This window comes from Babylonia areolata, chromosome 16, assembly GCF_041734735.1.
Source record: "Babylonia areolata isolate BAREFJ2019XMU chromosome 16, ASM4173473v1, whole genome shotgun sequence".
In the NCBI taxonomy this organism is placed as follows: Eukaryota; Metazoa; Mollusca; class Gastropoda; order Neogastropoda; family Buccinidae; genus Babylonia; species Babylonia areolata.
In genome coordinates this window covers 5354749-5371558 of record NC_134891.1, presented here as the reverse complement: position 1 = coordinate 5371558, position 16810 = coordinate 5354749, and the positions used below count along the sequence as shown (strand labels likewise).

At 42.5% G+C, this 16810-nt stretch overlaps 1 protein-coding gene across 3 annotated transcripts in view; it reads right to left on the bottom strand.

The window, feature by feature from the left end:
• Nucleotides 1-15358, bottom strand: part of LOC143291099 (pre-mRNA-processing factor 6-like) — a 58701-nt gene extending 43343 nt beyond the window's left edge. For all 3 annotated transcript variants that reach the window (XM_076600719.1, XM_076600721.1, XM_076600720.1), the window contains exons 1-8: nt 15203-15358; nt 14225-14284; nt 12002-12089; nt 7997-8194; nt 6807-6901; nt 6393-6474; nt 4801-4920; nt 2826-2985 (exon numbers count right to left, since the gene is read on the bottom strand). In XM_076600719.1, the coding sequence (XP_076456834.1) occupies nt 2826-2985; nt 4801-4920; nt 6393-6474; nt 6807-6901; nt 7997-8194; nt 12002-12089; nt 14225-14284; nt 15203-15291 (892 nt within the window). In that variant the 5' untranslated portion in view covers nt 15292-15358. The remainder of the gene's footprint in view (nt 1-2825; nt 2986-4800; nt 4921-6392; nt 6475-6806; nt 6902-7996; nt 8195-12001; nt 12090-14224; nt 14285-15202) is intronic.
• Between the last annotated feature and the right edge of the window lie 1452 nt (nt 15359-16810).

Here is a 16810-nt window from a genome sequence, read left to right as displayed (position 1 = left end):
CACAACACATTTCACAGATCCACGCTGTTACAACACACATTCCACAGATCCGCGCTGTTACAACACAACACATTCCACAGATCCACGCTTGTAACACGACACATTTCACAGATCCACGCTGTTACGACACATTTCACAGACCCACGCTGTTACAACACATTTCACAGTTCACAGATCCATGCTGTTACAACACGACACATTCCACAGATCCTAGCTGTTACAACATGACACATTTCACAGATCCACGCTGTTACAACACGACACATTTCACAGATCCACATGACACATTCCACAGATACACATGACACATTCCACAGATCCACACTGTTACAACACATTTCACAGATCCACGCTGTTACAACACAACACATTTCACAGATCCATTCTGTCAGCACACAACACATTTCACCACACAACACGTTTCACAGATCCATTCTGTCAACACACAACACATTTTACAGATCCACACAACACATTTCACAGATCCATTCTGTCAACACACAACACATTTCACAGATCCATTCTGTCAGCACACAACACATTTCACAGATCCACACAACGCATTTCACAGATCCATTCTGTCAACACACAACACATTTCACAGATCCATTCTGTCAGCACACAACACATTTCACAGATCCACACAACGCATTTCACAGATCCATTCTGTCAACACAACACATTTCACAGATCCATTCTGTCAGCACACAACACATTTCACAGATCCACACAACACATTTCACAGATCAATTCTGTCAGCACACAACATGTTTCACAGATCCATTCTGTCAGCACACAACACATTTCACAAATCCACACAACGCATTTCACAGATCAATTCTGTCAGCACACAACATGTTTCACAGATCCATTCTGTCACCACACAACACATTTCACAGATCCATTCTGTCACCACACAACACATTTCACAGATCCATTCTGTCAGCACACAACACGTTTCACAGATCCACACTGTCACCACACCACACATTTCAGCAAAGCATTTTTTTAATTTTTTTTTTTTTTTTTAAATTTTGTATCTTATTGTGTTTTCCCTCAAGGCCTGACTAAGTGCCATGGGTTACACTGCTAACCAGGCATCTGCTTAATAACAGCAGATGTGCAGCAGCGTAATAAATGAATTTATCTGAACAGGGTGATGCCTCCTGCAGTAACTGAACTGAAAAGAACAGAACCAGGTAGGTGGACTGACCAGGTGACACCTCATGCAGTAACTGAACTGAACTGAACCAGGTAGGTGGACTGACCAGGTGACACCTCATGCAGTAACTGAACTGAACAGAACCAGGTAGGTGGACTGACCAGGTGACACCTCATGCAGTAACTGAACAGAACAGAACCAGGTAGGTGGACTGACCAGGTGACACCTCATGCAGTAACTGAACAGAACAGAACAGAACCAGGTAGGTGGACTGACCAGGTGACACCTCATGCAGTAACTGAACTGAACAGAACAGAACCAGGTAGGTGGACTGACCAGGTGACACCTCATGCAGTAACTGAACTGAACAGAACAGAACCAGGTAGGTGGACTGACCAGCTGACACCTCATGCAGTAACTGAACTGAACTGAACCAGGTAGGTGGACTGACCAGGTGACACCTCATGCAGTAACTGAACTGAACCAGGTAGGTGGACTGACCAGGTGACACCTCATGCAGTAACTGAACTGAACTGAACCAGGTAGGTGGACTGACCAGGTGACACCTCATGCAGTAACTGAACTGAACTGAACTGAACCAGGTAGGTGGACTGACCAGGTGACACCTCATGCAGTAACTGAACAGAACCAGGTAGGTGGACTGACCAGGTGACAACTCATGCAGTAACTGAACTGAACAGAACCAGGTAGGTGGACTGACCAGGTGACAACTCATGCAGTAACTGAACTGAACATGAACCAGGTAGGTGGACTGACCAGGTGACACCTCATGCAGTAACTGAACTGAACCAGGTAGGTGGACTGACCAGGTGACACCTCATGCAGTAACTGAACTGAACAGAACCAGGTAGGTGGACTGACCAGGTGACACCTCATGCAGTAACTGAACAGAACTGAACCAGGTAGGTGGACTGACCAGGTGACACCTCATGCAGTAACTGAACTGAACAGAACCGAACCAGGTAGGTGGACTGACCAGGTGACACCTCATGCAGTAACTGAACAGAACACAACAGAACCAGGTAGGTGGACTGACCAGGTGACACCTCATGCAGTAACTGAACTGAACATGAACCAGGTAGGTGGGCTGACCAGGTGACACCTCATGCAGTAACTGAACAGAACACAACAGAACCAGGTAGGTGGACTGACCAGGTGACACCTCATGCAGTAACTGAACTGAACCAGGTAGGTGGACTGACCAGGTGACACCTCATGCAGTAACTGAACAGAACAGAACAGAACCAGGTAGGTGGACTGACCAGGTGACACCTCATGCAGTAACTGAACTGAACAGAACTGAACCAGGTAGGTGGACTGACCAGGTGACACCTCATGCAGTAACTGAACTGAACAGAACAGAACCAGGTAGGTGGACTGACCAGGTGACACCTCATGCAGTAACTGAACTGAACCAGGTAGGTGGACTGACCAGGTGACACCTCATGCAGTAACTGAACTGAACCAGGTAGGTGGACTGACCAGGTGACACCTCATGCAGTAACTGAACTGAACCAGGTAGGTGGACTGACCAGGTGACACCTCATGCAGTAACTGAACTGAACCAGGTAGGTGGACTGACCAGGTGACACCTCATGCAGTAACTGAACTGAACAGAACAGAACCAGGTATGCCGACTGACCAGGTGGGTGCTTGGGGTTGGTCTCACGGACCGACTTGAGGAGGAGGCGTGCCTTCTTGACGTCGTTGATGTCCCCGCCGTGCGAGGGCAGCATGGACTGCAGGTCCGTCAGGTAACCCTTGGGGTCCACCACCGTCTGCCCGCTCACCGAGTCCGACACCTGCCCAGGTGAAACACCCATCACCTGTATGTATCTCACTCTCTCATATACACGCACGCACACATACAAAAACACACACACATACTTCTCTCTCATAGACAACGCACACACTCATACAAAAACATACACACACACACATACTTCTTCTCTCTCATATACATGCACACATACATACAAAAACATACACACAATATATACTTCTTCTTTCTCATATACATGCACACATACATACAAAAACATACACACAATATATACTTCTTCTTTCTCATATACATGCACACACACATACAAAAACATACACACACACACACACACACACACACTTCTTCATTCGTGGGCTGCAACTCCCACGTTCACTTGTATGGACATAAGTGGGCTTTTACATGAATGACTGTTTTAACCCCGCCATGCAGGCAGCCATACTCCGTTTTCGAGGGTGTGCGTGCCGGGTATGTTATTATTTCCATAACCAACCAACCGAATGCCAACATGGATTACAGGATCTTTAGCGCGCGTATTTGATCTTCTGCTTGCGTATACACACGAAGGGTGTTCAGGCACAAGCAGGACTGCACATATGTTGACCTGGGAGATCAGAAAAATCTCCACCCTTTATCCACCATGCACCGTTACCCGAGATTTGAACCAGGGATCCCAAGATTGAAAAGTCCAACGTTTTAACCTCTCAGCTATTGCACCCGTCGCACACATACAAAAACATTCTAACACACACACAAACATGCAGTGATGCACATGCACAAACAGGCACACACACACACACACACACACGCACACACACACACACGTCTCCTCCCCTCACCGATTTTCTCACAAAATTATGCCCCCCATACACCAGCACGAGACAAGACAGACAAAAGCTGCTGCCTGACTCAGACGTGACTTCCACCAATCATTTCTGAAAATTTAAAAGAAAAAAGCCCCCCCCACATTCTCACACCTAGTTGTAAAACAACAACAACAAAGACCATCAGAGTGTCGCATCTCCACCATTAACCGAATAAACAAGAGTTGCTGTGCACAAAGTTAAATCATTCACACAAAACTCAGACCAGCACACACTGGAACCGAACGTGCTACAATGTGACCATTTCAACCAAAAAGTCAGGTACTCCTAACATCATTAACATTTTTTTTTTTTTTTTTTGCCCTGAGAGTAATTCTATCACTGTGAACATAAAAGGAAATTTTCTATCTAAAATTACGTTTAAATAACATACTTACCGTGACCCAACTAGTGCAGACTCCGGCAGGGGTCTGATTCCTGTCCTGTGCAAACTACTGCCCGCCTACGCAGAGAAAATTAAAGTACGGCCGATAACCTCCCGAAGTAGGTTACCTCCCTCCCCTGTGCATCCCTGACTAGCGCCCTCTTTTTCTGGCAGCCATCTTGACTCCCGATCCTGTGCTCTTCATACGGCTAAGTTTTTTTGGTTTTTTTTGTATTTCTGTCTGTCTATGGATTCTTTGACACTCATGTTTTTTGTATCTGATGACTTGTATCAGGTCACAAAATTACTTTGCTCGTTTGGCCAGTCGAGCGAAAATTATGGCGCAATCTCAACCATAAACCTTCATTTTAGTGTAAATATTTAATACACTCCCATATTTATATACAACCCCATACAAATCAAATTGTGTTCTTCTTCTTCTTCTTCTGTGTACATGGGCTGCAACTCCCATGTTCACTCATGTATACACTTGTGGGCTTTTACGTGTATGACCGTTTTTACCCCGCCATGCAGGCAGCCATACTCCGCTTTCGGGGGGAGTTGTGTTCAATTCCGTTCAGTTTACCTGCGTCAGCTTGATATCCATGAGTGTGTTTCGCGCTTGACCGATCTTCTTCATGTCGATATCGGTTGCCGAGCCGATGGGAGTGATGGATCCAAATGGCGTCTGCAGGCCCCCGTATTTCTGCACAACATTTCATGGTCGCCATCAGCAATCCTTCTGGAGTCTTGTAAATCACGAACACATGTGATCACAACAGTAATCTCACAATCAACATCAAGATCAGGATGTTCAACACCACGCCGACATATTCATGTTAAAAAGGAAATTTTCTATCTAAAATTACGTTTAAATAACATACTTATCGTGACCCAACTAGTGCAGACTCTGGCAGGGGTCTGACATTCCTGTCCTGTGCAAACTACTATCCGCCTATGCGGAGAAAATGAAAGTACTACGGCCGATAGCCTCCGATTTTTTCACACAGTAACAAAACTTGACAGCTGCAGCCAGTTTGCTGCCAACAGAACAATGACTGACCTTTGCTCCCTGGTGAAGTTTTAACTCTCTCCGGACGACGGAAAGCATGAGCATTCCTACATAAAATGTATTTGGATTCGGACGACGGAATGGAATAGCATTTTCCAAAAATAACAATCCATCACGCGCTGTACGCGTGATTTTGTGATAAGCCAGGCAGTGTGCGCTATTTTGGGTCACTCCACAACTGAATGGTATGATTGGCCAGCCTGTAATGTGTGGCCTGTCTCACACACACGCTGACAAAGTCACTGGCCAGTCGCCTGCTCACATGCCAGCCTGTTAGCAAAGCGGGTTCTTCTCAAAATGCTGTGGAGTGAACAAGGCAGACCGCAACGCTGTAGTGTTGCCAAAGTACTTGAAATCATACAAACTGAAGGGTCGGACATTGAAGAGGTGGATGATGACGAAGAAGAAAGTGAATTAAGTGCAGAAAGTGAGCATGGGTATGGTGATTAGGGGTGAAAAATTGGCATTATTTTCTACATAATGGCAAAACTAAAAATAAGATGATAAATCTGATTTTTTTTTTTTTTTTAATATGTAATAGCCGAACACGTAATAAACCAATTCTGAAAATTAAATTTCATTTTCTTACTCTGTATTTTGTATTTTTTGTAATTTTTTTTTCCAAACCCTGTGGGGAAAAGCAAGGGAGAAAACTTTTTTTTTATTTTTTATTTTTTTGCTGCCCCATCATCTGCACCGTTTCAGTGGCATTACTCCCACGCCGCTCATTTAGATTCCCCCCATACACGGCCACACCCGGGTTCATCCGTCGCAGTTCCAGCGTCGGCAGTCCACAGGGAACCATCGATGTTAGGTCGCCAGGAGGCCACACACCAGAGGAGACCCTGCACTGCTGCTGAGTCACTTCGGTGGTGTTGAGTGGTGCCTGTTCCGTTTTAACGTACTTAGGACACCACCTACTACGCAAGGGAGAAAACTTGCCGTCCTGAGTGAGTTAATTAAGTGAACACGTCCACTGTGTTGTTTTGACATGAACCGAAGCCCGTGACTGAGAGCATCGAATCTAAAATAACTAGGGGCTGGGGGATGTGTTTTTCACACAGAAACTCTGCAGTGAAAGAGTTCAAAATATGTCTACGTCTCACCTGCTCCTGCTCGTTGACAGAGGAGTTGACACTCCCAGAGGCTGCTGCTCTGGCCAGGACACTGTCGGGTACAGGTGTGAATCTGTCCACCAATCAAAACTGAGTTAGTTAATCTGTCCACCAATCAAAGCTGAGTTGTTTAATCTGTCCAATCAAAACTGAGTTAGTTAATCTGTCCACCAATCGAAACCACCAATCGAAACTGAGTTAGTTAATCTGTCCTCCAATCAAAACTGAGTAAGTTAATCTGTCCACCAATCAAAACTGAGCTTGTAAATCTGTCAACCCATCAACAATGGGTTTGTAAATTGTCCAACGATCAAAGGTTCAAAATCAATTAATCAAAAACAAAAAAAAAACTGATTTGGGCACAAGGAACATAAGGGACATCCCGGAGACGTAGCGGTCACTCACTTTTCGGCACGGCCAACTCGCTGTTTTCGGTTCCGGGCATCACCGACCTCTGGAAGGTTGTTCCACTCATCCACTGACACATCCGCCAGATCTCGCTGTGAGAAAACATTCACATCCATACATTATAGTTATAATAATGAATATACATCTCGCTGTGACCAAACATTCACATCCATACATTATAGTTATAATAACGAATATAGATCCTGCTGTGACAAAACATTCACATCCATACATTATAGTTATAATAACAAATATAAATCTCATTGTGACAAAACATTCACATCCATACATTATAGTTACAATAATGAATATTGCTCTCGCTGTGACAAAACATTCACATCCATACATCATAGTTACAATAACGAATCTAGATCTCGCTGTGACAAAACATTCACATCCATACATTATAGTTACAATAACAACATCCATACATTATAGTTACAATAACAATCACCTTTACTTCCTCACATTATAGTTACAATAACATACATAATACTATGGCTCAAAATAACAATCAAGAGCTCCCTATGTTGTAACATGACCAGGCCTAATAGAGTGCGCCTTATCAGAAGATCTTTTAACTGATATTAAAAAAAAAAAAATCTGGAGGACAGGAGAGGGATGAGGGGTGGGGTAGTGGGAAATCAGTTAAAGAACAAACCAGGATTTTCTACCATATATTACATCTACAACAGCACCTTATAAGCTACAGATAGAAAAATCTTCAAAATGACACTGACAATAAACATGGCAGAAGATACAGGCACTACATTTCCTGAACCCAGACAAAGTGAGCATTTTTCCTCCAGAAATCCTGTGTATCCCATCCAGGCCAGAAACAGACATGTTACTGTTAGCTTGGCAGCACATGAATACGTACATATAAGAACATAACAAATACTGATCCACTCAATCAAACAATCATTCACTTACACACACACACACACACACAACACTCACACAGACTCTAACACACTGTCAACAAGAGCAGGATGTAAAACAAAATTGTATACTCTTACTCTTTTACCCTAAATTTATAACAATCATTTTGTCTAGGACTTGACACGACTGCCTGGAGTATACATTCATACATTCAACACCTACTTTCTTCTTCTTCTTCTTCGTGTATGGCCGTTTTCACCCGCCATGCAGGCTGCCATACTCCGTTTTCGGGGGTCAACACCTACTTTGAGATCGGAGAACTGCTGCTGAATCTTGGGCCTCTCCTGACGGAACTTCTCGATGTCCTGCTTCAGCTTCTCCTCTCTCCGCTCCTTCCGCTTCTCGTCCATACGTTTGTCGATGGCCTCGTAGATGGCGTCCGCTTCCTCGTCATCCTTGTCGTAAGGGTCCTTGCTGCAGAGACTGCCGCCGTAACCCGAGAACTGGGGAAGAAAGCAGCCTCGCGATCACGTCACTTCGTTCTGCTTTTTTTTTAGTTCTGACACTTCGCTGAGCCCACTTGGCTCCATGAAGGTCCTGGAGTAGGATTCCTGGTTTTCATCCAGGAGGCCTGGGTTCGTTTCATGGCACAGGACTTTTTTTTTTTTTTTTTTTTTTAAATAAATAAGAAGGAAGATGGCAGAAAGGTTAAGACGCTTTTCTGTCAATACAGTGTCCATGAGGGTCTTAAGAGTCCTGGCTTTCACCCAGGTGGCCCCGGGTTTGTTTCTCAGCACAGGAACTTTTTTTTTTTTTTTAAAGGAAGGAAGGTAGCAGAATAGTTAAGACGCTTTTCAACCAATACAGTGACCATGAGGGTCTGAGTTTGAATCCCCGGTCTCTGCCTTTCTCACAAGTTTGACTGGAAAATTGACGGGCGCAATAGCCGAGTGGTTAAAGCGTTGGACTGTCAATCTGAGGGTCCTGGGTTCGAATCACGGTGACGGCGCCTGGTGGGTAAAGGGTGGAGATTTTTACGATCTCCCAGGTCAACATAATGTGCAGACCTGCTAGTGCCTGAACCCCCTTCGTGTCTATATGCAAGCAGAAGATCAAATACGCACGTTAAAGATCCTGTAATCCATGTCAGCGTTCGGTGGGTTATGGAAACAAGAACATACCCAGCATGCACACCCCCGAAAACCAAGTATGGCTGCCTACATGGCGGGGTAAAAGCGGTCATACACGTAAAAGCCCACTCGTGTGCATACAAGTGAACGCAGAAGAAGAAGAAGAAGAAGAAGAAGAAGACTGGAAAAATCAAACTGAGCATCTAGTCATTCAGGTGGCATGATAAACCAAGTGCAGCACATGCTTGGCACACTGAAAAAAGACACCCATGGCAACACATATGTCTTGTCCTCTGGCAAGACGGGCGCAACAGCCGAATGGTTAAAGCGTTGGACTTTCAATCTGAGGGTCCTGGGTTCGAATCACGGTGACGGCGCCTGGTGGGTAAAGGGTGGAGATTTTTACGATCTCCCAGGTCAACATAATATGCAGACCTGCTAGTGCCTGAACCCCCTTCGTGTCTATATGCAAGCAGAAGATCAAATACGCACGTTAAAGATCCTGTAATCCATGTCAGCGTTCGGTGGGTTATGGAAACAAGAACATACCCAGCATGCACACCCCCGAAAACCAAGTATGGCTGCCTACATGGCGGGGTAAAAGCGGTCATACACGTAAAAGCCCACTCGTGTGCATACAAGTGAACGCAGAAGAAGGAGAAGAAGAAGAAGAAGAAGACTGGAAAAATCAAACTGAGCATCTAGTCATTCAGGTGGCATGATAAACCAAGTGCAGCACATGCTTGGCACACTGAAAAAAGACACCCATGGCAACACATATGTCTTGTCCTCTGGCAAGACGGGCGCAACAGCCGAATGGTTAAAGCGTTGGACTTTCAATCTGAGGGTCCTGGGTTCGAATCACGGTGACGGCGCCTGGTGGGTAAAGGGTGGAGATTTTTACGATCTCCCAGGTCAACATAATGTGCAGACCTGCTAGTGCCTGAACCCCCTTCGTGTCTATATGCAAGCAGAAGATCAAATATGCATGTTAAAGATCCTGTAATCCATGTCAGCGTTCGGTGGGTTATGGAAACAAGAACATACCCAGCATGCACACCCCCGAAAACAGAGTATGGCTGCCTACATGGCAGGGTAAAAACAGTCATACACGTAAAAGCCCACTCGTGAGCATATGAGTGAATGCAGAAGAAGAAGAAGAAGTCCTCTGGCAAGATTCTGTAGAGGAAACCCACTCTGATAGACAAACAGTAAAGAGTGGTAACTCTCTCCATTCACAAGCTACACAACTTCAAGTGTGCTAGCTGAATTGGTAGCGTAAGCAGCACTGACCTGAAAGTTGTGTACCTTGTGAATGGAGTTACCACTCTTTACCATTTGTTAATCATTTAATCTCCTGGCCTCATTATTTGTTAATTTCCACTCTAAGAGGTTAACAAATATATTTAAACATATGCATGCACTCAAGTGAAGGCCTGACAAGCATGTTAGGTTATCCTGCTCAACAGGCATCTGCCTAGCAAACGTGGTGTAGCCTATGTGGATTTGTCTGAACGCAGTAATGCCTCCTTCAGAAACTGAAACTGAAAAGCCAAAAATGAGAACTGAAAGATAGAAAGAAAGCAATCTCACATCAGTTCATTCTGTTATTGTTCAGAACTCAGACTTCATTGACTGGTGATTGAGGCAAATGACTCTGCTTCTGACAATGAAAGGAACAGAACATCAGAAGACTGTATAAGAAAAGTAAAAAAAAAGAAACAAAGAAAAAACAATTTTTAAAAACAACTTTTAAGGTTGTAATCTTACAGCAACAATTAACTCACTCTGGACGAATAGTTCTCTCCCTTGCTTTTCCCTACAGACAACCCATTTGTTAGGGTTAGGAAAAAAAAAAATCACAAAAAATACAAAACATAAAATAACTGAATGAAACTCACTGTACTTGATCCACTGACCCCTCTCCTGACATCATGTTAACGCCCCCACCCCCCCCCCACCCCCTGCCTCTTCACTGCTCTCAGAAGCTGAGTCACTATCAGTACCTTCTTGCTGGTTGATTTCTTCACTGCAGATACTTTATTCAACATCTTCATCATCTTCGTCGATGTCAAAACCTTCAGTTTGAAGCATTTCAATCACTTCAGCAGTGGTAAAAGCCACTGTCATGATCTAGTTTGCTCCAAAAATTTTCACTCGTATCGCTTGCGACGCCATTTTCGATACATATGCAGAATAGCTTGTCGTGTGGGGTCCTGAACTCGCTGGCTCACTGTGGAGTGTGTTGTTACGAAATCTCATGAAGAAACTTTCCATTCAACCCTTGACACGATCGCAATGCCCGGTGTAGCTGCAATTGTTATGCTATCCCATGAGGAAAACGTGGAAAAATTTTTAATTGTCGAAACCGCTCTAGCATTCCGTCGTCCAGAATGCTACCTTACATCAGGAACGCTATAGCGTTCCATCGTCCAGAGTGAGTTAACTCACTCAGTACGGCCAGTCCTCTCTTCTCCTCTACACAGACCCCTCGGATGTCCAGTGGGTGTCTGAATGACCCAACCTTTAGCTTCCGTCGTCAGAATTGTGGTATTCTTTGTCAACATTCACCTCTTCAGTATAAGAGCCTTCCGCTTGCAATATTTTGATGATGGTAATTGGGGTGAAACGCTGTTAGCGTCGTCTCTTTCGCCGTTCATGTAGCGAGTTAAACCATAAGATTACATACTGCCTTTTCATTTCAGGTCTCTCATTTTATGTAGACTTCAAGTTCAAGCTCAAAAGAATGCAGAAAATGTTTCCTGCTTCAAAACCTATAGAAGTTTAGAATACAATCTAAAATATTCATCCAGCATAAAGAATCAATGTTGTAAATGCATGACATATTTAAGAATCATAAATTCAGCTCACAGAAAGAAAACATTGGCCAACTGGGTCGAAAACAAAAAACAAAAAAACCCCAAAAAACAACAAACAAAAAAGATAAAAATTGAAAAGTAAAACAAAAGAATGTCATTTTTAAGATTATATACCCTCCCACCCCCCACCAGGACAACAAAACAACAACAACAAAAAAGATTTTAAAAAAAGATAAAAAGATTAAAAAAAGACTGAATGGGCAGTCATCAATGGCTTTGAGCTTTCAGACAGTTTTCCAGCCAGAAACAAGAATGGGCATAATAATAAAATGAAAACCTAGCAAAAACAGTCATCACTGACCTCATCGTAGTTCGCGTCGTTCAAATCCTCGTCCTCCTCTTCATCCTTCGGCTTCATCTTTTTGTTGGGGGGAGCATGGCGGTCCTCACTGTGGGAGACAGTGGGTAACAATCATGCCGGTGGTATACATAATACATTATTATACAGGGATGGCCTAGAGGTAACGTGTCCGCCTAGGAAGCAAGAGAACCTGAGCGTGCTGGTTAGAATCATGGCTCAGCCGCCGATATTTTCTCCCCCTCCAATAAACCTTGAGTGGTGGTCTGGACGCTAGTCATTCGGATGAGATGATAAACCGAGGTCCCGTGTGCAGCATGCACTTAGCACAAGTAAAAGAACCCACGGCAACAAAAGGGTTGCTCCTGGCAAAATTCTGTAGAAAAATCCACTTCGATAGGAAAAACAAATAAAAAACTGCATGCAGCGCAGGAGAAAAAAAAAAAGGAAAAAAAAAAAGGGTGGCGCTGTGGTGTAGCGACGTGCTCTCCCTGGGGAGAACAGCTGGAATTTCACACAGAGAAATCTGTTGTGATAAAAAAAAAGAGAGAAATATAATACAAATACAGCCTAAGTGCTGCAACCTAGGGGGCTAGTTGTCCTTTCGGGACCATCCCTCATGCCGACTGTCCTAAAGCCCTCTTGGCCAAGAGGCTGGGTCATGACACTTTCCATTCAAATCAAATTCTAACCCACATAGTCATTACAGCAGTAACCTCCACTGCTGTTTTGATGGTTATAATCAGACATGACTGACTATCCTACAAAGTTAACGAAAGTGGGTTTTTCTTTTATACACAACCTTCACTGGCTTCAGCTGTCTGAACCTTCACTCCCTTCAGCTGTCTGATTCAGCCAGAGGTGCAGTTCAGACCGAAGCCCACTTAATTAAGTTTGAACAAGTTTTTGTTTCATAAAATTAATTTATAAACTCAATCAATACCCTCTTCCTCTCTCTCTCTCCCATATCTTCCCCCCCTCTTTCTCATAAACTTTGCTGTTTGCATGTTTCAGTTTAATAAAATCCACTTAAGTTCAACTAAGACTGCTGATTGCAAATGATAAAAAAGGTACCTGAAACATCACTTACTAAATCATCACCATGTCCATTTTTTTTATTCATGCAAAATATTATCAAGTATGAAAAAAGGTTAAGTGATACATTTCAGCTTTAGTTTTTAGTAAATAATAATAACAACAACAATAATAATAATAGTGTAATGGTGAATTATGAATACCTTTTTTGTTTTTTTAGATAGGCAATATCTAAAAAAATATGTAAGTGTAAATCAATGATACAGAACTTTACAACCTCACTACAGAATAAACTTATTAATAAAGCATACACTATTCAAAAACTGATCAACACCATAAAGTAAACTATTTCCTTTAACACTGAGGTGTTGGTTTGTTTTGAACATCTAGGTATAGGTAAGGTAAAACTAGTAACAGGTCAAGATAAATCTATTTATAAACATTAACCAAGTGACAGAACACACACACACACACACACACACACACACACAGAGTCACACACACACAACACACACACACACACAAACACACACATGCACACACACACACACACTGACACAGTGACAGGTCTCAATGTGGAAATACAGAAATAAAACATGCACACAAACAAATCCAATGTACGTCAACTAACAATGCCGCTCAACCTGGTTTACAAACTTATTATTACATCTTCCGTTAAAAAAAAAAAGAAGTGATAAACAGGTCTGCCTATTTTTTGTTCCTCTTTTGGTGATAAAAATTCACAATCAACCCTCCCAGCCGCATCTGCTGTACACCCCCACACGCATGCATGCAGACACACACACACACACACACACACACATTTGTATACATGATCATTACGTGCATTAATGCACACACACAACACACACACACACAAACACACACACACAGTCACACACACACACTCTGATCTGAAAGAATAAACATTTCCGTTTTTCACTTTTTGTGGCACCAAATGACCTATCTTTCTTAGTTTCCATTCTCACATAATTTTTATTCATTTATTTAACACGTATTTTAAACTAATCAAAGTTTTTGTGTTTTGTTTTTTATCATAATCTGACACAGTTTTGTTTAAGAAACAAAAATATTTCTCTTCATGATTCTATTTATATTTATAAACCAGTCCAGTCCCTCTGGAAAAACAATCTTCCGTTCTTCATAAGACCAAGTTCTCCAACAACTCACGGAATGTCGTCAGCATCCCTGGCAGGACCAATATCTGATCGAGTGGTGAATCCAGTGGCTCTGCAAACACACAATATGCACAGACATTTATGACAAGTAATATATATCAGATACAGATACAGAGATACTGATACAGAAGTTAGGAATATAATAAGCCTCATGGCTTTTCCATGTTCCTTCTTAAGATATGTGTTTTGGGGTTTGCATTTGCATGCTAATTTGCCAATCAATTAGTTGTCAAAATCATATTTCTGGGCTAACGATCTAGGGTCGTTATCCAGAAGATTTTTTAAGTGGGTTATATTGTTACTATGTTAGCTGATTTTGTTACATTTAATACTGCATTCCATCCTAAGTTTAACAGCTCTGATGCTGAAGGATGATTTACGAACATTTGTCCTACAAAACTGTGTATAAAAATTAGTATTTGAACTTTTGGTTATATCAAATTTTTAGTTTAGAAAAAAAGTGTTATGGTCAATGTCATCTGTTTTGTTTATTATCTTGAAAACTTGTATCATATCTCCCCTATGGGCGAATGGCTATAGCCTCTGTATTTCAATGAGTGTAAATTCACAAACTACAGTATAAAAAAAACTATGATACACATAACTATATATATATTATAAATTATCTTTCTAAATTAATGTTCATGGAGCTTGGAAGTGGTGTACACAGTTGTTTGTAACAGCTTTCTGAATCAGACGAGCTGCCGAGATCAACAATTCTGGTTGTTTTGACATGGCATGAAACAAATATTTTATCGAGAATCAGTTCTTCAACTGTGGTCAGACACTTGAGTTAACAGCTAGCTCGCGATCATCTGTATACGGAATGTGGTATCACGGGCTCATTCTCACTTCGTGAGACTAATAAATCAAGAATCGTTTCGAGACTCGACTCAACAAGATACATGGGGCTTCGCTAAGATTGACGAACCAACATGATACAAGAGTGGCATGAAACAGCGGAACTCACCCTCTTCCGAGACCAGGAACATATCCCAACGGTGCAGGAAGTCCTATGAAGGTCTTCTTCTTTTTGCTAACCAAAGACTGCACTGACATATTGATGTTTGTTCTTAAAAAAATGACAAACACAAAACACTGCGCTCAACTTGCGTTGATGCTTGATCGGAAGTTACCGGAGAGTTAAAGTTCTTGTCAGCCGGTGAATGGGTGAGTTCGACCATCATCGGACATTTCCTTTGCGGATTTTTTTGACAGAGTTGGATACATTTCAGTTAGCTGCCGTTATACGAAGGAAATGAAAGCAAAACGGACTGTGACAATTATCAAGGCATTACACTGCTAGGATATGATTTTTTTTTTCAAACATTGCACTTGCACAGATTATTGCTTCATTCAAGTTAATTACATACAGTTAATTCATGGCAATACAATTTTTTGCAAGCACTCAAGGCCTGACTAAGCGCGTTGGGTCATGCTGCTGGTAGGGCATCTGCCTAGCAGATGTGGTGTAGCAAATAATTATGGATTTGTCCGAACGCAGTGACGCCTCCTTGAGAAACTGTAACTGAAACTGAAACATGCTGAAACTCAGTGAATCACAGTTGCGTCAGTGAAAGTTTAGAATCCAGTAATAAAAAAAAAAAATGCTTGTTTTACAGAAATTACAAAACGATTTCAAACGAGAAAATACATTCATCAATCCCCACATGTAGCTATGCTCATAATACCCGCTGATTGATTAAATTTCGACGGGCGCAATCGCCGAGTGGTTAAAGCGTTGGACTTTCAATCTGAGGGTCCCGGGTTCGAATCACGGTGACGGCGCCTGGTGGGTAAAGGGTGGAGATTTTTACAATCTCCCAGGTCAACATATGTGCAGACCTGCTTAGTGCCTGAACCCCCTTCGTGTGTAAACGCATGCAGAAGATCAAATACGCACGTTAAAGATCCTGTAATCCATGTCAGCTGAGTTCGGTGGGTTATGGAAACAAGAACATACCCAGCATGCACACCTCCGAAAACGGAGTATGGCTGCCTACATGGCGGGGTAAAAACGGTCATGCACGTAAAAGCCCACTCGTGTACATGCGAGTGAACGTGGGAGTTGCGGCAAAAGATGAAGAAGATTAAATTTCGGTGCACTCCTGACCTGAATCAACTGGGCCCAGACTCGGACTGTGACTGACTGCGGTTGGAAGACCATTATTTGTCTTGCCAACGTTTTCGTCGAGTGTCAGAAGAATCAATCGAAAATGAGTTCCATATTGTTATGGAATACCCGAACACACAGAATGACGAGTGAAATTTATTCTACAAAAGCACACACTGAAGTATTCAGTCATGATTACCGTCCTACGTGTGACGGACTACCCAGTAAGTCCAGTATATCATTAAACATATCAAATTAACTGAAAGTTATATTTAAATATTTTTGGATACATTTACCACTTAATCTAAATCTAAAACTTGATCGGAATTGAAAGCCAAACATATACACTTCCATACTGAGCTTTTCCGGCCTGCACGATTTGAACTTTGATTTACATTCATACTGTTTATCCTAGCTTTCATATCTGTGAAACAGCATGTTTGGTGCATATCTGTTATGCATGTG